The 18,753-nt window shown below is 51.3% G+C and overlaps 6 protein-coding genes across 6 annotated transcripts; 2 read left to right on the top strand and 4 right to left on the bottom strand.

Annotated features, from left to right (window-relative positions):
* Positions 1-1,663: 1,663 nt before the first annotated feature.
* On the bottom strand, positions 1,664-2,381 carry TREMEDRAFT_56579 (uncharacterized protein; the record flags this gene model as incomplete). Its single annotated transcript, XM_007003322.1, has 1 exon — positions 1,664-2,381. A coding segment is annotated over exon 1 (667 nt), but the record flags the coding sequence as incomplete, so codon positions are not given.
* A 187-nt stretch (positions 2,382-2,568) lies between these two features.
* On the bottom strand, positions 2,569-7,650 carry TREMEDRAFT_43154 (uncharacterized protein). Its single transcript, XM_007003279.1, has 17 exons — positions 7,529-7,650; positions 7,266-7,477; positions 7,109-7,221; positions 6,994-7,063; positions 6,808-6,953; positions 6,658-6,755; positions 6,528-6,610; positions 6,294-6,488; positions 6,024-6,250; positions 5,789-5,979; positions 5,659-5,755; positions 5,308-5,623; positions 3,823-5,262; positions 3,183-3,781; positions 3,020-3,135; positions 2,797-2,971; positions 2,569-2,751 (listed from the first exon to the last, which is right to left on the bottom strand). The coding sequence occupies exons 2-17, from the start codon at positions 7,332-7,334 to the stop codon at positions 2,652-2,654; spliced, it is 4,035 nt and encodes a 1,344-aa protein (XP_007003341.1). The 5' UTR covers positions 7,335-7,477; positions 7,529-7,650; the 3' UTR covers positions 2,569-2,651.
* Positions 7,651-8,211: 561 nt separating this feature from the next.
* On the top strand, positions 8,212-13,401 carry TREMEDRAFT_43152 (uncharacterized protein; the record flags this gene model as incomplete). Its single annotated transcript, XM_007003278.1, has 27 exons — positions 8,212-8,429; positions 8,497-9,014; positions 9,059-9,100; positions 9,152-9,261; positions 9,310-9,515; positions 9,559-9,849; positions 9,893-10,010; positions 10,053-10,110; positions 10,157-10,167; positions 10,205-10,263; positions 10,312-10,638; positions 10,682-10,811; positions 10,854-11,075; positions 11,118-11,366; positions 11,412-11,495; positions 11,539-11,653; positions 11,693-11,772; positions 11,815-11,827; positions 11,871-12,016; positions 12,064-12,178; positions 12,223-12,266; positions 12,309-12,542; positions 12,587-12,729; positions 12,773-12,798; positions 12,843-13,026; positions 13,073-13,162; positions 13,211-13,401. The coding sequence occupies 27 exons, from the start codon at positions 8,212-8,214 to the stop codon at positions 13,359-13,361; spliced, it is 3,984 nt and encodes a 1,327-aa protein (XP_007003340.1). The 3' UTR covers positions 13,362-13,401.
* Positions 13,363-14,729, bottom strand: TREMEDRAFT_43150 (uncharacterized protein; the record flags this gene model as incomplete). Its single annotated transcript, XM_007003277.1, has 7 exons — positions 13,363-13,454; positions 13,498-13,631; positions 13,678-13,777; positions 13,821-13,952; positions 13,997-14,106; positions 14,154-14,222; positions 14,270-14,729. The coding sequence occupies 7 exons, from the start codon at positions 14,727-14,729 to the stop codon at positions 13,416-13,418; spliced, it is 1,044 nt and encodes a 347-aa protein (XP_007003339.1). The 3' UTR covers positions 13,363-13,415.
* A 474-nt stretch (positions 14,730-15,203) lies between these two features.
* On the top strand, positions 15,204-16,141 carry TREMEDRAFT_68051 (uncharacterized protein; the record flags this gene model as incomplete). Its single annotated transcript, XM_007003616.1, has 7 exons — positions 15,204-15,206; positions 15,254-15,438; positions 15,513-15,620; positions 15,668-15,763; positions 15,810-15,906; positions 15,956-16,050; positions 16,093-16,141. The coding sequence occupies 7 exons, from the start codon at positions 15,204-15,206 to the stop codon at positions 16,139-16,141; spliced, it is 633 nt and encodes a 210-aa protein (XP_007003678.1).
* A 128-nt stretch (positions 16,142-16,269) lies between these two features.
* On the bottom strand, positions 16,270-17,701 carry TREMEDRAFT_60924 (uncharacterized protein; the record flags this gene model as incomplete). Its single annotated transcript, XM_007003378.1, has 4 exons — positions 16,270-16,367; positions 16,496-16,717; positions 16,865-17,116; positions 17,320-17,701. 4 exons carry the CDS (start codon positions 17,699-17,701, stop codon positions 16,270-16,272), a joined length of 954 nt encoding a protein of 317 aa, XP_007003440.1.
* Positions 17,702-18,753: the final 1,052 nt, after the last annotated feature.

Below are 18,753 nucleotides of genomic sequence, written 5' to 3'. Positions count from 1 at the left end.
TACGAGTTCTTCTGATCGGTCCGCTTGCTGATTGGAAGCCAAGTCAGCCACCTCTGGGCATGTTTCCGGAACGAGAGCCAAGACGTCTCTTTGTAAGAGTGCTCGGAACAGGCCGTTGAGTGTGTTGGATCGACCAACTTGTTCGGCCCAGAGCGTGCTCGCGTTGGTCATGTTGGCTAAAATCTTGAGTGACTCGAGCACCACCAGGCCTGTCCTGCGTCAACCAGCACCCAACATGATATGTGTGATACGTACCACCGTCTGCCCTGTCCCCGTGTAACACCAAGACTGTCGAGATCACGATGGCGTTCAGCAGGGATGAGGCAAAGTCAAAGCAATGCTCGAGCTGCTGGCAGACTGCTTCAGATCGGCCCACGAGGAAAGACATGATGCCAAGGCATTGTCGCATATGTTGCAGATCCACATCTGCCGAGGAGAAGCCATCCTGTTCATGAGATGAGCAGCTTTGATGAGGGACTCACCGACTGGATACCATGAAGTATTGACGGCTTCCCTAATAGTCGCAACTCCGATTCAAGAGCTTTGCGGATTTTCTTTCCAAGAGTCGTTTCAGAAACATGATCGGTTATGAGAGGGAACACGTCTTCACAGCACAGAGATGCTAAGGCGTTCGAAGCCAGACTCCGTGAGGTAATCTACTGGTCAGCTGAGAGGACGACAATCCACTCACATGAGGTCGGGAAGTGAATTCAGCTACCAGAGCTCGCAGCTTGGAAGTTTGAGACTACTAATGAGCAACCCTCACGATATGCCTTCTGGGTCTACTAACTGAGACCTTTTGAACAAAGGTAACTTCCCCTAGGTGATCATTCCGCGCGTTCAACTGTTCAACCAGAAAAGACAGAGTGCGGCTGGGTGCGGCGAGGACCACGGGGACTATATCATTCTCGAGGACTAGCTTTGCTAAGTACAGGAGGCAGACGTTATCCAGAAGCTAAAGTTGGAGGTTTCAGCTTAGGACAAACAATCGACTTCAGGATCTCACCTCGTCACCGTCTCCCCGGGCCGACATGAGGGCTTCAAAGACTTGCTCAATTTTCCCACAGGATTTCATTTTTGTGTACCATCCTTCGTGGGCGAGATTGGACAGTAGATCCAGAGCACTGCAGTCAGAGCGGAACAACGAATGGCGAATAATCATTTACCTGCTTCGTTTAACACCTTGTCTGACCACAGGATCCGAAAGAGTGTCGATGAATAATGCGAGTTCATCTAGTAGTCGGCGATTCGCTCCTATCGCTCTCATGTCTGTGACAGGTACGGGTGCGCGAGCACTGAGCAACAACTGCAAATGAGCCCTTATCAAGCCTTTCGAGTTCGAGGACATACGGGAAGAAGGTTGACCGAACTGCTACCTTGATCCGTGTCCGTATTATCCACAGCAAACTTGTTCCGGAGTTTGTCATAGCTTGCTATGGGTCCCGGGCTCCGAGCTCCACCGTCTAACAAGGTTTCCTCCAAAATCGTCCTGAACCGACCATATGTCCGCTTGGCACGACCGCCAGAACCTGGGGCGTCCACGTTTGAGGTGTTTTCCAAAAGTGTGGCAGGATCGATCGGGGAGGGAGCTTCTGGAGCAATGCCTGACGAGCTTGGTAGCGATCGAGTTCTGGACATTGAGGGGGAAGGGGTCCCGGGTGGAACATGTCGTGAATTGACCCTGAAGGGACTGTTTAGGTCATCCATCGGCGTACCGTACCGCGGCGAGCTCTCTTGTCCCAAACTTTGCGTCTTGGTGAGCATTCGTCTCATCCCTATGCGAGTCAATCCACTCCTACCGCTTCCAGGGCTACCATGGTCCTTTCCTCGTCCGGCTGAAGAGCTCGCGGGAGCGACCGCGGCGAAGAGAGCTGACAAGTCCCGAGGGGAGGACTGTGGTGTGAGGGTAGGGTGGCCGGAGGACCTCTTTCTGGGAGGAGTCGATGGAGATATAGAAGGAGAACCACTAAGGGGTATATCCGACAAGGACTGGGGAATGGACAGATCCCTCCTCTGATCGTTTCCTCGAGCGCTGCTTTGGCCAAGCGAATCCTGATGTCGAGTAAAGTCGGAGGAATCTTCTGGCCGCTCCAGGTCTTTGTCATTGCCAGAGCTCCGTATACTGGCAGAGGATTCTGATAATGCGGAGTCGCTGATAGCTGTCCTCCTGGCTCGTTTACGTGAAGGGAATTCTGGGAAGTTATACGATCCACTCTTAGAATCAGACGGAGACGGTTCGAGGACGAGTGTACGGGAGTTTGTGGAGGCTCTCTTCGAGTAGGTATGTCTTGCCGGACCATGTCGTTTATAGCGTGGCAGAGAGATACTGTCGGGGGAGCTAGAGGGGCTAGTGACGACCATGATGAAGAGGGGCAAGTAAGTATGAGAGAATGTGCGTCGAGGATACGAACATGGAGACGGTTGGAGGGAGGTTGGGTGGCGGAGCCCCACATGGGCACCAGTAGTACTCTACTCGTACTCGTACTCTACTCGTACTCTACTCGTACTCCACTCGTGCTGCATGCTGCAACTAGTACGCATCTGTAAGCAGCTTGAGCGAGCATTGCACTTCGGATAGCATAGCATCACAATCATGGAGCCTATATGTACAGTCGTTAGATAGCCATGTCACACTCGGCTCGCAGCTGCATCTAATCGTCCTCGTCGTCAGACATCTCCACGTAGGCTGTCTTCTTCGTCGCCCCTCTGCCTGTCCTCGGTGCCGCCCTAGGTGCCGGTACAAAGTCATCCCTGTTCCGGTCAGCGGTTGACATGTGAGCAGAGGACATGACTCACGAGTCGTCCTCATCAAAGTCCGAGTCGGCCTTCTTACTTTTGGTCGTAGCTCTGGGAGCGGGCTTGCTTTTGACCGCCTTCGGAGGCGACATCACCTCAATGTCAGACTCATCCTCGTCGTCCAGGGGGATCTTTGCTTTCGAACTCGAGGCCTTGGGAGCAGGTATGTTATATACTGAATATGTAAACACTAAGATCCTGGACAGTTGATCATGTCACTCACTTTCATCATCAGAATCCTCGTCGTGGATGATCTTAGGCTTGGGCTTGGTTTTGACCGCTGGCTTTGAGGAAGGGGCCTTCTTGGCAGGCGGTTCATCACCAGCAGATAAGTGTGCACTGAAGTCAGTTATGGCAGGACAATACATGATCTGATTCAGACTGACCTCTCTCTCTTCAAAGGCGAGACCTTGACTGGCGAGGCTTTCGCTTTTGGCTTTGGCTTGGGCTTAGCCTTGGTCGGCATGAACGAATCAGATTCATCCGAGTCCTCCCCGTTGGCCCTCCGTTTCTTCTTCTCCGCCACTTTGAGAGCAGCTTTCGTCTTGGGCTTGTTGGTCTTCGCAGCTGAGACATCGTCCAAGAGCAAGCTTTCCCACTCGGACAGAAATTTGTCCAAATCTCGGTCCCATAGATTCTGAGCCGACAACTTTAACAATTCGATCAGCTCCTGTTCCTTGCCGTCTCTCTCAGCCAGGAGCTTCTCCACCTTTTCTGCCGTCAAGCTCCAGATCGCCATGCCGAGCAGATAATCATAATCGCTAGCTTGCCCCTCATCTTCCTCTTCCAGATTGGGTTCAACTTCACCCTCGTCCTTCTTCTTGCCCTTGGGGAAGGGTTTGAAGTTGAGGGTACGCAATTCGGCTACGAGAACCGCCTTCTTCTTGTTCGAGACTGACAACTCCTTGCTGATGATCATCTGTACGAAACGCGCTTGATTGGAGAGTTTCTCGAATTGTCTATTGAGCTCGTCGGCAAGATGTTGCTGCTTATCAGCGAGAGATGTATACATGTCAAGAAACTCACCTTACGGAGCGCGTAGAATTCGAGGCGCTTATGGAAGAAGTCTGACAATATCTCTTCGGCAGAGGAGTATTTTTTAATCTTGCCGTTCATGTCAAAGCATACCATGTTGCTCGTACTGATGGTGGTCGACATCTTAAATCTCTTCTCGAAACCCTCCTCCTCGGCTGCTCTCATATGATTATCAGCGAGATGCAAACGGAAGTGGACGGTGGTGTCGGTATGATGCTCCTCATAATCCTTCACTGTGCTAGGCACCTTGTCCGTGCCCGTAGTCATCTCTTCTAACATCTCCTTGAAGTCTTGCGTCCATTTGCGTATCGGAAGCTCTGTAATCTCCAGCGTGTTGTTGTTTACTTTTTCGATAATCCCGCTGACTTTGTACTTATCTTGCTCCACTCGTTCGATGCTGCCCCTGAATCCTCGGAACCAGGGATTCATACGTTCCGGTTCTTCACCTCGCATCATTTTACGCAAGTTATTGACGATATCGACAGGATTGTAATTTGGAATGGACGTAGACCAACCGGTCCCAATACCGTCAGCACCATTGATAAGAACCAACGGGACTACGGGCAGGTAGTAATCAGGTTCGATACCCATACCATCCTCGAGCATATAGTCCAAGAGACCGTCGTCGGCGGAGTGAAAGATTGCTCGGGTCATTCGAGGAATTTCCGTGTAGATGTAACGAGCGCTGGCAGCATCCTTACCGCCAGCGATACGGGTCCCGAATTGACCGTTGGGTGCAAGCAAATTGATATTGTTACTTCCCACGAAGTTTTGAGCGAGCCCGACGATTGTGGAGGTCAACGATTGCTCCCCGTGGTGATACGCAGTCTTCTCAGAGACGTATCCTGCTAACTGAGCCACCTTGATCTCTTTTGTCAGATTTCGTTTGAAGCAGCCAAAGAGGACTTTGCGCTGTCCGGGCTTGAGACCATCGGCCACCGAGGGGATCGATCGGATGTTGTCCGCCATTGAAAAGAGGATGAGTTCCTTGTTGACAAAGTCTGAGATTGGGACAGTGTGGACATCATGATCTAGGAAAGTGCCCGGTTTGAACTGCCTGAGCCATTCCTTCCGATCATCCGCTTTCTTCTTATTGAATGCCATATCAATGAGAGCTCGGTCTTCGTTTTTCATCGTCTCGAAGGCTAGTCGATGTCTTTCCAGAGCCGAAAAGTATTTTTTCGCGTCGGCCGAGGTGCTGGTACCGAGACCTTTGTAATATTTGGCGTCCCACCCGCGCCCGTCATTGTGTGCTGCTTTCCATTCTTCATATTGTGGCATAGTATAGAAACTCATCTCCTGTTTGCCTTTGGTCACCTTGACGATGGGAGTGATGAATTCGACAAGAAAATCGGGGATGCGAAGCAAAGACGGGTAGAAGTGATCCAGGAAGTTGATGATAAGTCCTTTGATGTGCGAGCCATCATGATCCTAGAGATCAGCATCCTATTTACAGAGTAGATCCGAAGCGCTCACTTGATCTGTCATGATCATGACATGTCCGTATCTCAGACTGTCGGTAGAAAGATAATCTTGATTGTGTTTCAGACCGAGAATCTGCTTGATATGTTGTATCTCAACATTTTTCACGATTTGATCATGACCTGCTTCGCGAACGTTGAGAAGTTTACCTCGAAGCGGGAACACCCCATAGTCATCGCGACCGACGACACCAAGACCGGAAACGGCGAGAGCTTTGGCGGAATCTCCTTCGGTGAGAATCAAGGTGCACCGACTGGCGTTGCGGCCTCCCGCATTGTTGGCATCTTCCAACTTGACAATGCCCGAAATACTGAGAATTAGCAACATCGGCGGGCCGTCACTCACCGGGAGCGTTTTGCGCCGTCGGACTTCTTCAATATCTGATCTTGCTTGAACTTGGCCCAGTTGAGGACGTTGTCAATGATACCGGACTTTGAGACTGCTCATGAGTGATTTCCATCGGTGGACGACTTACCTTTTTTCACAAAGTCTTCGGACAGCTCGCAGCGACTACCGAAAGCGGAACTTTTGAGCGTGAGAGTCTCCTTTGTCTGGGAGTCGAAGGCGGGGTTTTCAACCAAGGCGTTTACGAAGATCCACATATGATTTTTTATTTGAAAGGCCTTGACCGGAGCAGCTTTATTTTTCTTCTTTATTTGATCCATACTGTGCGTCAGCGCTTCCTCTCGACCTCAAGTATGTATACGCACAGCTTGTTGGCGAGTTGAGTTGAGATCATGTCAACGTGCGTGCCACCTTTGATGGTCGAAATTGAATTGGCGAAGGAGACATGTCGATATTCCCCGTCTGAGAGGGCGAAGGCCACCTCCCATCTCTTGTTTGGAGATTCATATATGATGGTGGGCTTTGGTACCGCTGCGCCACCAGCAGCGTCAGATATGGCCTGCGTGGACGCGTTCAGATACATTTCCACGTACTGACTCGTCAGCCGCTTTCTCGCCGCCAACCGTGCGGCTAACCTGCTTAAACCCTTTTATCTTCAGCCGTTCGTCGTTGAGATAAACTTTAATATCTTTGACGGTCCCTGCCACATCGTACACTCGCTTTGTCAGGAGAGCGTAGGTATCATCATCAATACCGTTCATGCCGAACCGCTTCAGGTCAGGGGTAAACGTGATTCGAGTATACTCTTCGCCCTTCTTGTTGTCGGTGATCTAAACGTTCAGCAGGGCTATGTTGTCTCACGGCTGTACCTTTGGCGGAGATTTCTTGCCCATGTTGTGACTGAAAACCTGTTTGTATTTCTTTCCATTCGTTTTATCCGCCGTTTCTACGACTGTAGCGATAAGACAAGTGGCCACCTTGAAAATGTGGAGCACTTACTGAACTCGAGCGAGTAAATGTTTGCCAGTTTGGCACCATACCCATTACGTCCACCGGTAAGCTTTTTCTGGTCATCATCGTAGTTGCTCGACGTAAGACTAATAGGTCAATCTCGATATCCTCACGGTATTTGAGGAGAGGGGGGCTTACAGATGACCAAATATCAACTCCGGGATCATGATGCCCTCCTTCTTGTGCATTTCAATAGGTATACCCCGACCATTATTATGTACACTAATCTGATTCTTTTCACGGTCTATGTGGATCTTGATGGTGTCCATCGTAGCGTCATTGATCTGACAGCGTCAGCCACAAGCGCCTCCTTCGAACTCTCACCTTGTTGTCGGCCGCATTCACAAGGATCTCGTCGAAGATCTTGAAGAATCCAGGCACAAATGTTGTATTCCTCAAGGATCAGTCGGAAGTCATACACATTCAGACCTCGGCTCACCGAAATACCATAGTTTTTGTCTCTGCATTGAGAACCCACATCATCTGTGTGATAGCCTCTACAGAGCCGATGTAAGAGTCCGGCCTCTTGAGGACGTGTTCCAGCTGAGACAGCTACACTTGTCAATCGGTGGAGTAGGTGTTTGTAAACGACTTGCCTTCTGATACATATCCGACGCACTTCTCTTGGCCCCCGTAGGACCCTCATCTATCTCGTCGACATCCATTGCGTCGGACGAAGCTCTGGCTGGAGCTACTGTCTTGGCTGGAGAAGAGCCGGGGAAGTCATCTTCGGAGATGGAATCGTTGGGCGCATGTTTTTTTGTGGCCAGAGGCGCCTTCTTGGGGGCGGGTTTCTTTGAGGTGGCAGGCTGGACGAACGTCAGCCTAGTTACAACTACAGGCGCCAAGAGCGACTTGCCTTGGTGATCTTCGAGGAAGATGCAACGGCCTTCTTGACAGGAGCAGCGTTCTTCTTACCCTTGACAGGAACAACAAAACCGTCCGAGCCACTGTCATCATCCAAGTGGAAATCGTCTCGAGCCTCGCTCTCGCTAGACATGGCGACCCGAGATGAAAGGAAGAGTGAACGAATCGAGGGACGAGGCGGTATACGGGAGAAAAAGCGATGGTGGAGAGGGAAGGTCTGATATGAACGGGGGTAGCTGAGTGTGAGCGATGGCAGTGAAGTGGTGCGTACGGGGACAAAGGTAGAGCGACGGGACAACAACATGCGACGAAGCGACAAAGTGAGATGGGGTTTGTTGACAGGCGTGGGTTTCCGACGGAAGCTCGACAGTCACGTGAGTCTGCCAGTGTTAGGCTCGTCAAGCAAAGGTGCCCGCCTATCCTGTCATGTCTCCCCCTACTCTGCCCCAACTTGCATGGTGACCGTAGACTTGACCACCTCGGTGACATTAACCTTACCCCTTGTCGATGGTACTCTGAGCTATCACTAAGTAGTTGTATTCTGACTTGGTCCGCTTCATCGCAGGCAAGCCCGCGAACGTCCACCCCCATCCCCCCATCCCCCCCTCCCCCCCCCCCCCCTTTCTTTCAGCTTGACATCCCCCACTCAGTCGACCCAGCCCCCCCTACTTCGTCATGTCATCTCAAAGTCCGTTCGATGACCTTGTTCAGCCGCAACCTCGTCCCTCTCATCGGGCTCCTGCTTTTCAAACCGATCCCTTTGGTGACAGTCTACCATCGTTTCTCGATCCTCAACATTCCCCTGATCCAGGTGTGTCATACGGTGATCATCCCTCCGGATCGAATTCAAGAGACGCCAGCCGACAGCTAGGACTGGATCCCTTTTTCGATGAGTGAGTGTCATGCCATCGTCATCGACTGCTAACTTCTCCCCAAGGTCTTCTTCGCTGATGTATATAGCGACGATGAATACGGCATCTCCGGACACAGCTCTGGCTATCTCGCTCCCGAAGAGTCCACTTCCACCGTCAGCGTTTCCCGACCCTTCAGCCGATCCATTCCTTCAATTGAGGAATCTTCTCTGCCCTTGGCTCAGTCCGGCGCTGTTCCGGCTGGATTCTCCGGGCCTATCGATGATAAGCAGTACCACCCTTCGACCAAGGGCTACTCCAATGGTGTCGACCCTTTTGATGACGACGAAAGCGGACCCTCGGCATATGCTTTTACGGCTCCTGGTACGGGGCCGTATGCTCGACGCCGAAGAAGTAGATGGGCTGCATTCAGAGAGGATCATCTCACCGACATTGACTGGACCTTTGGTGTGAATAGATTACTGCGGAGGAAGAGTAAATTTGAGGGCATGCCACGAGAGGTGACTTTGAATGATCCTGAGGCAAATCGACTCAAGTCCTACGAGAAGAATTCCGTCTCCACTGGCAAATACGGACCCATCACATTCCTGCCTAAATTTCTCTTTTGTAAGCCAGTCACACGCATCTACTCCTCACGCGTTGATGTGCAGCCGAATTTTCTCGCTCAGCAAATCTCTTCTTTCTCTTCACTGGTATGAAATAGCGTCTTCCGGTGGTAGATGCCGTGCTCATATGTGACATAGCCATCATTCAGCAAGTCCCAAATGTCTCTCCAACCGGTCGCTACACGACTATCGTACCCCTAGCAGTCGTTCTGATAGCTAGTGCTTTCAAGGAAATTCAGGAAGATATCGTCAGCCTTTTCTTGATGTGACACATCACTGCTGGCTGACTAACACAGAAACGACATCGTTCCGATAGTTCTCTCAACAACAATCAAACTCAAGTTCTTGTCGGTCAGCAATTCGAACGACGAACATGGCGCAGGATCCGAGTCGGTGATATCGTCAGGCTGGACGTCAACGACTTCATACCAGCCGATATGGTACTCTTGAGCAGCAGCGAGCCTGACGGACTTTGCTACATTGAAACGGCAAACTTGGATGGGTACGGGAATCTCTGGTCTCGTGTGCCCGGCTGACTTCTTCAGTGAGACTAACTTGAAGATCAAGCAGGCTCATCCATCGACTGCGGCGTTGACAAATCCTCACGCCGTGTCAATGTTGCGAGGGCATCTGCTGTCCGAACCTCCAAACTCCTCGTTGTATACCTATGACGGCACATTCCATCTTTCCTCGGCCCTGCCAGGTGCGGCTCCAACCAAGATTCCGGTCGGACCCAATCAGATGTTACTGCGAGGAGCTCAACTGCGCAATACAGCGTGGGTGTATGGAGTAGTCGCGAATGCTGGGCATGAAACCAAACTCATGCGCAATGCCACGTGAGCCGTTTTGTCATTCCGACTCGTGGTCGTTGACGGTCAGAGAGGCACCAGTCAAGCGGACGGCTGTGGAGCGGCAGGTCAACATGCAGATTCTGTACCTCTTCATTCTCCTTCTGATCCTGTCGCTTGTGTCCACCATAGGCAACTGCATTCGTTCCGTGAGTTTCGAGTGTGACATCTAACGGTCACTGATACGGCAGTGGTTCCTCTCAAAACAGACTTGGTATCTGGATCTCGAGGCGGACAGTCCCAACAAAGGTGAGTTGAATCCGTGGCTGTCGTCGTCTCTCGCTGATTACATCAGCACGACAGTTTGTGGAGGGCAAGTCGTTGAAACTACAAATAACTTTAGGCTGATCAAACAGACATCCTGACCTTTATAATCCTTTATAACAATCTGATCCCGATATCGTGAGTTTGCTGAGTAGGGGGACCGTTGGTCATAGTTGATGCACACAGCCTCATCATGACAATCGAGGTTGTCAAGTTCTGGCAAGCTTCTTTGATCAACTCGGATCTCGATATGTACTATTCCCCAACCGACACACCGGCTCTCTGTCGGACCTCTTCACTCGTTGAGGAACTGGGCCAGATTGCATACATCTTTTCAGACAAGACAGGCACGTTGACGTGCAACGAAATGGAGTTCAGGGAGTGCAGTGTCTTCGGAACGATGTATGCTCAGGTAGTGGACGATGCCAAACGGGAGCAAGGTCAACAAACTTTCGAGATTCTCCGACAGAAGGCCGTGGCCAATGATCAGGAAGGGAACACCGTCCGAGAATTGTGGGTGGCGGTGAACGCGCAGAACGGTGATGCTGACTATCAGCCTATCACTACTGGCCGTATGCCATACCGTCATTCCAGAGATCAAAGAGGAGAAGATGGTCTATCAAGCGTCCAGCCCGGACGAAGCCGCTTTGGTACAAGGAGCCGAGCTGCTTGGCTATCGATTTCATGTGAGTCTTCATCACGATAACGGTCAAGATCTCACCTTCCAGACTCGGAAACCCAAGTCGGTCTTCGTCGACATCGCTGGACGTTCGCAGGAATTCGAGATACTCAACGTGTGCGAGTTTAACTCTACCCGGAAACGAATGTCCACTGTGGTTCGCGGACCGGACGGGACAATAAAGCTGTATACCAAAGGCGCTGATACAGTGATCTTCGAGAGACTCGCACCGAATCAGCTGAATACGGAAACCACTCTCTCACATCTGGAGGTCAGTTCTGTACCTGCGGCCAGAATTATGTCTGATGCACAGGACTATGCAACCGAGGGGCTCCGCACTCTGTGTCTTGCTTATCGTGAAATATCGTCCGATGAGTATGGCAAGTGGTCTGTCATGTACGACCAGGCCGCCGCTCAGCTATCTGGGCGTGCTGAAGCCCTCGATAAGGCAGCCGAAGTGATTGAGCAGAATCTCCAACTGCTAGGGGCGACAGCGATCGAGGATAGACTTCAAGACGGGGTGCCAGATGCCATCCACACCCTGCAACAGGCAGGGATCAAAGTGCGTGCCATGTCTGTTCACTGAAGGTAGCTGAACCTTGATCAGATCTGGATCCTGACCGGCGACAGGCAAGAGACCGCCATCAACATCGGCCTATCATGTCGATTGATTACAGAGTCAATGAACCTAGTGAGTCGGAACCCACGAGTCCCGAGCGGCGACTCATGCGCAGGTGATAATCAACACAGACACCGCATCGGAGACCAGTGAGCTGTTGAACAGGCGGCTTTTTGCCATCAAAAATCAACGACTCGGCGGAGATGTGGAAGAGTTGGCTTTGATCATTGGTAAGCTGACATGACACCGTCCATTGGATTCTGGCTCAGCTGTAGATGGGAAGAGCTTGACCTACGCTTTGGAGCGTGATTGTGCCGATGTGTTCTTAGAGTTGGCGGTGATGTGCAAGGTGCGGTTTTCCTCCTTCGGCAGTCTGTAGCTGATGCTCCAGGCTGTAGTGTGCTGTCAGTCGATCGGTTGCGTTCGAGCACTGGCTAATCTGAACAGGTCGAGTGTCCCCCCTCCAAAAGGCGCTAGTGGTGAAGCTAGTCAAGAGAAATACAAAAGCCCCTCTTCTGGCCATCGGCGACGGTGCAAATGATGTCAGCATGATACAGGCCGCTCATGTCGGGGTGGGTATATCTGGCGTTGAGGTGAGCCTGCTTGACGTGGGGGCATTATCCCTTGGCTTACCTAGCAGGGGTTGCAAGCGGCCCGTTCTGCTGATGTGGCCATCTCGCAGTTTCGATTCCTTCGGAAATTACTCCTGGTGCACGGAGCATGGAGTTATCAGCGCCTATCTAAGCTCATCCTCTGTAAGGTCTTGTCTTCCCTATCGGCGCAGAGTGCTGATGTCTAGATTCGTTCTACAAAAATATCACGTTTGCGCTGACGCTGTTCTGGGTACGTCACTATTTTCTTACCTGATGCTATTGACACTTGCAGTACTCCTGGTTCAATGACTTTTCTGGGCAGATCTCCTTTGAGGGCTGGTCCATGTCATACTACAACGTCATCTTCACCATCCTTCCACCTCTTGTCATTGGCATCTTTGATCAGTTTGTCAGTGCGAGAATGCTTGACCGGTATCCGCAATTGTATCAATTGGGCCAACAGAATTATTTCTTTACCCCAGTCACCTTCTTTTACTGGGTTGGCAATGCCTTTTATCACAGCGTCGTATGTCCCGTTCGTCCGCATTGCGCACAGCTGATTTGCCACAGCTCCTGTTCGCCTTCTCCTGCCTCGTCTTTTACAACAACAACGTGCAGTCGGATGGTGTCGACTCGGGTCTCTGGGTTTGGGGGACAACCTTGTATCTGGCTGTCCTCTTGACAGTTCTCGGCAAGGCCGCGTTGGTGTCCGAGTACGTCGAGTCTACCGTACCAGATTATTGCTGATCACATAAGCGTGTGGACGAAGTACACATTGGCAGGTGAGCTTACAATGTGTCTCCAATGAGAAGTGCTCATGAAGCAGCGATCCCAGGATCTTTTGCTTTCACCATGATCGCCCTCCCTCTTTACGCTCTCATCGCCCCACTCGCCAATTTTTCTGTAGCCTATCGAGGCATCGTCCCTCATCTATGGGGCATCGCCGTCTTCTGGTTTGTCCTCGTACTCTTCCCGGTCGTTTGCTTGCTACGTGACTACGTGTGGAAATAGTAGGTCATCTGATACCTGTTGGCCATCCTTTGCTGAATAACTCAGTTATCGCCGAACATATCATCCTACACCCTATCACATCGTCCAGGAAATACAAAAGTTCAATCTCTCTGACTATCGACCAAGACAAGAACAGTGAGCGGGTGATCTCGTGTTAGACGATAATGAAGCTGACATGGGGAGGTTCCAAAAGGCGATCAAGAAGGTACGCGCAACACAGCGAATGCGACGGCAGCGTGGATTTGCGTTCAGCCAGACCGAAACGAACAACCAAGATCAGACTCGGTTGATCCGGGCGTATGATACAAGTCTTGCTCGTCCCTCTGGATATTGATAGCATTGCCAAAATCTAAATGCATGAAGTGGAGTTATGGACGAGTAATCCAGCTTATAAAGAGTCGTGCGTGTCACAAGGCAGACCATCTAGCTGCCATTCGTCAGTTGTGCTGTTGAAAGATATGCGAGCTCACGTCAATGTCAAATTTGACCCACGGCACATGGCCGTGACCGTCTGCGGTTGAAGCGTGAGCATGACGTTGATCGTCATTTAGGCCTCCTCGGAACAGGACTAAACGTAGAGCTTTGGAAGTGGCCCAGCTATCACCTGCAGCTCTCAGCGGTGTCTCGAATGAAAGATGGGCTCAAATCACCTAGCTGAGGCATTAAAACGGCTCTATCTCCCGTATCAAAATTCGCCGGCTTATTCTCGGCGGTCAAAAGCTTGGTAGCCAGCTGGTTATTGACCACCACCTGCTCGTCAGCCGTATCTCAACAAGTGGACCATTTCGCTCACCGCGCAGCCGTGCATAGTCGACGCTCGAGCTATCTCTTGTTTGGCCAGTTCCATGAGACGTCTTTTGACGCCGAGGTCTAAACCTGGATGTCGAAAGTGAAAACTGAGAGTGTCAAAGACGACGAGTTCGGTCTGGTGGTCAGAGTGAAAGCATGGATCGAATATAACCATCGTACAGCTGGATGACTGTCCAACCACTCGTCCAGAGTGTGTAACAAAGCTACCATCTGTACTTGTGTCGCTACCCGGATTAAATGAATACCGTCGAGGATTGAGACAGGTGAGACTGTTCGGATCAGCAAAGAGGTTGGTACGTTGATGGGCCAAGCTCACTTTCTGAAGCACGAACAGCCGCCTGAGCCGCGTGGAGTAGCCGCTCGGGAGTTATAGAACCCTCGGTGTCTGCGAGATATGAGCGAAGAAGTAGTCTCGCCAATGTGTAGACGAACCTATGATGAGTACCTCTCCTTTGGTCTGACCAAATTGTCCTGATGGCGCCGCCGAAGTTTCCAGTGCCCCAATCCGAGCACTCAACACGAGAGCTATCGATAGGACCGTCTTACCGCCCCCGGGGGGACCAGATATTTCCACTACCATACCTGGACTGATCGCGCCGTGATGCCTTCCCCGCTTGGCCAGCCTACGTCCCTCCCCATCGGCGTTGCCATTTTCAGAAAAGGACCCAGTCAGGGACCTCTCTATCAGTCCGTCGAGTGCACTGGAGAATGTGGAGAAGCAACGGGGAGATGCGGTGGAAAGGAGTTCGGAAGCTGTGAGCGCATGTACATGCTGTCGAATGTCTTTGGAGGTCGAAGGGTCTACAACGACGTGTGTGTGAGACGGTCCTGCTGCAAAGACGTCAGACAAGCACCGGCTGACGACTTGACGAGGACATACCTCTCGCTTCATCTGCCTGCCTGAGAAGATCCGTAGCCTCATGACGAGATATTGTGAGCTCTTTTAGTGAGCCGCTGCTTGAACGGGAACGAACAAGGTCAACTTGCCTGAGCAAAGGTCTTCCGGGTTTAGACCTAACAAGTCATCCACATCGTGATATTGTGCTTGTAGAAGCGCCGTCTTGACATTTCTTCTGATCAAGTCAGTAACAGTGAATACAAGTGGTAAGGCTTTGCCTCACGGAAGAGATAGAGAAGAGATTGTTGGCATATATATGAATTGATAGTTGTGATATGGTAAGTTACTCGCTGCATGCTGCATGCGTTGCAGATACCGACGTCGATCGAAGCATGGGCAATCATGTCTATATTCGTACCCCCCCTTTTAGCACCTCTCTCACTGGGGCCGCGCGTTCAGACTACTAGTTGACCTTTGACACCACCTCTCACAACCTACTTCTTCCTCACATTCCACCCTCTGCCCATCATGGTATGTCCTCTTCGTATCTCTCTGTCAACTCTCCGCTGACACTATAGAGTATTATGGAATACAATGGAGGTTCGGTGGTGGCCATGATCGGTAAAGATTGCGTAGCCATAGCTTCCGACTTGAGATTGGGCCAGCAGTCCGTCGGTGTGGCTATGAACTTTGACAAGGTCTTTCCGGTCAATGACAAGCTCTACTACGGCCTTCCTGGTCTAGCTACAGATGTCTACACATTGTGAGTGTAGTGTCTCAGTCAACATCTGTCTTTGGTCGACGCACCACCACAGAGAACCTTGACTGACCGCTCAGACGTGAGCAGCTGCGATTCCGAGTCAACATGTATCGCATGAAGGAGGAGCGTGAGATTACCCCCAAGACTTTCACACACTTGGTCTCCTCTACGTTGTACGAGAAGCGGTGAGTCGCCGATGATGCTCGGTGATATCACACACGCTGACCACAAGATTCGGACCGTACTTCATCGAACCTGTCGTCGCTGGACTTCCCTCACCAACAGAGCTAGACCCCCATCCCAAACCCTTCATCTCCACCATGGATACGTAAGTCGTTGCCCTACATCGCAGGGACCTTGCTCATGCCCTGCAGCATCGGATGTATCACCACCCCCAAAGATTTTGCCGTTGCCGGGACAGCCTCCAACAAGCTTTTTGGTGTTGCGGAGGGGTTATGGGAGCCTGATTTGGTGGGCGTCTTATATTCAAGGTGGTCGATCACCTGGCTGACAAACATAGGAGCCTGAAGATTTGTTCGAGACTATCTCTCAAACGCTACTGAATGCTGTTGATCGTGATGCGCTGAGCGGATGGGGTGCAATCGTCCACGTCATGTGAGTTCCACTCGCTTATATGGCTCAGTGCTGACTCCGAAGAACACATGACAAAGTGATCACTCGGCAGTTGAGAGCACGTATGGATTAATGTAATTTGACCAGAATCGTACCTTCATTGATGCATGCATGTACATGACTTACGCTCAAGGCCAGATGAGAAACGCATGCTGCTTGGTTGATCTCACGACACGATATGCTGTACGATACTTGTATAGACTAGAAATCCTTCTTCATCTGTCTAATCCAGGTGGAAATGGGAACGTCGAGGGCGGCTGGCCAAGGGAAAGTAGGGCTCTTCACACCGCTAGCCCCAGCTGCTTCATCAACTCCTTGTTCTCTTCGATGTTGCGTAAGCGTTCGAGATCGTACTCGCTCGGCTTGGTAGCTAAAGGTCAACGTAATCGTCGATAGATTCATTGTCACGGATGACAATAGTACTCACGTTGCTTGGCTGCCTTCTGCGCAGCGAGCAATTCATCATTAAACTCCTTGACGAGCTGGGTAGCACGATCACCAAACCAAGTGCTGAGTTTCGATCGTTCGATCCATTCCTCCTGGATGGTCTTGCCTTCTCGCCATCGAGCTAACCACATCGAGGACCATTTCTTGCTAGAAGCTTTTTGCTTGAACCTTTGTCTGTCCAATAGGGTGAGGAGTGCTCGGGCTGATCTCGTCAGCTATACGCCCCTTCGCTCGTCGCCAAAGTTGCGGGTGCGCCGAGCTTGTGGATGTAAGAGGCGCCGTTCCTTGACAACGGGTATAGCGCAGATCGGGGAGATGGCGAGCGAGCGATAGGCGAACTGCGACTCACCATGGGTCTTCTTAGGCTTGGGGACAGTTTTGACAGGCAGGGGAACAGGGGAGATGAGCTTTCCGTGATAGATACGCATGGCGAGGTCTACTGCAGCAGATGATATGTCACCACGGGATTTGATCTGTGCAATCGTGTGCCAAAGACGTTGACAGAGTGGGGATGGAGGGACAGTGAGGCTTTGGTCGCAATACTGAACGAGGTAGACGCGCGGGTTCAAACTCCTACTCTCAAGGATGGTGAAAGGATGATCTAGGAGGTCAGATTATAGCCAATCCCTCTTTTCTCCTGGTTTTTGAGATCAATAGACTTCGGCCGTTCACCTCCTTTCATTCTGCCTTGAGTCGTAAGCGCAAAAGATGCAGTCGGTGTGGAAAGGGCCATATAGCAAACATAAGGAAGGGGAATGTACCATGGAGTACTGAATCTCATCAGCCTGGGTTTTAGACGCTCACCTCTTCCCTCAAATTGAGACAGCAGCTTTTCTGCCCCATCAAGTAATGTCGACCTCATCTCCCACGTATCGTGTTCTGGCCCGTATCCCGCCCATCGCACAAGATATTGATACTCGAACACGCCATCAGGTCCGTATCCGCGTCCATACGACCGAGCCATCAAACGCTCGACGACGAACACCCCCGGATCATAATGATTGACAAGACGGGATTGGGCCTCTACAGGCCGCTTGGAGACTGCGAGAGATGTTGACGAGGACGAGGAGGACAAGGGTCGCTTGCGCTTGGGAGATGTTCGAGGGGATGAGCGAGTGCTCTCTGCCGGTGTAGGAGGAGCGAAAGGTGGTGCTGGGGAGTGGAACGGTTGAACGGAAATCTTCATGATGGGATCGGATTGCGCACCAAGGAAAAAGGGGCGTTCCACGTTGGAACAGACTGGAGTCCTCGCTACAGTGCTGCAGAGTGCTGTACTAGAGAGAGAGAGAGAGAGAAACAGATGATTGATGCTCAAAAGGTCGGGTCGAGTAGAGTCGAGTCTCAAAAGGGGAAAGAGGAGATTCGTGCCTGGTCGCCTCGGCAGCGGTGCCTGGCACGCGAGATTCATCCCTGAAACGAGCTAGACTGTCTGTTTACAAAGCGTCGCGCTCTCATCCCGCACTTACTGTACACCTTTTAATGTATTGTACAGTTGCCAGTATGAGTACTGAACAACACTCGAGTATCATTCATTCCTCAGTGATCACTGTCCTCGTGGGCGTCCTCTCCCCTGGCTTGGCCCTTCCCAGCATACGGCTTTTGTCTCGGATCCTTTACCCTTCCTCCTGCCGCTGACGTTCCTTGAGTCCGACATGGCACATCACTGAGAGATCCCGATCGATGAGTCCTTCATCCTGACAAATACTCAACCGACGTTCGGCGTGCGGATCATTCATGATCCTCTCCATCTTTTATAATCTCGGTCTCTTCAATTTATATGGGTCCGTGATCCGGATTGGCTCTTGCAGCATGCCGACTCCGACGGTTCCGTCCCTCCTTCCGTCACCGGACGAACAGTGTTGGAGATCCAGGGGAATGAATCGTTCGGACACCGAAACATAGAGTGGGGGGTTTTGAACCGTGAAAGAGGCAATTATATCTGCTTACGTCTTTTATGGGACCCTACTCATCAAAGCTACAGTGTGTACGTACTCGGAATCCCTCCCCCCCTCGTCAATCACCCCTTCAACAGCCCTCCTTCTTCCGAACCTCATTGTCTGAACACCCACTTTGACCCACCCCAGAAGTTTCACATCTCATGCGTTGAAGGGTTGAACCCTCGACTGACAACAGTCCGGAGAAGGAAGCGGGCGTAGCCGACGTGGGGGTGCAGGGGTGTCTGATACATATCAATCCCCTCTTCACTTTGACACGCTCCCCCTCCTTTCAGTGACGTCG

This window comes from Tremella mesenterica (genome assembly GCF_000271645.1).
Source record: "Tremella mesenterica DSM 1558 unplaced genomic scaffold TREMEscaffold_3, whole genome shotgun sequence".
Lineage (NCBI taxonomy): Eukaryota > Fungi > Basidiomycota > Tremellomycetes > Tremellales > Tremellaceae > Tremella > Tremella mesenterica.
Note: the sequence above shows the minus strand (reverse complement) of the source record. Positions and strands in the feature narration are given on the sequence as shown.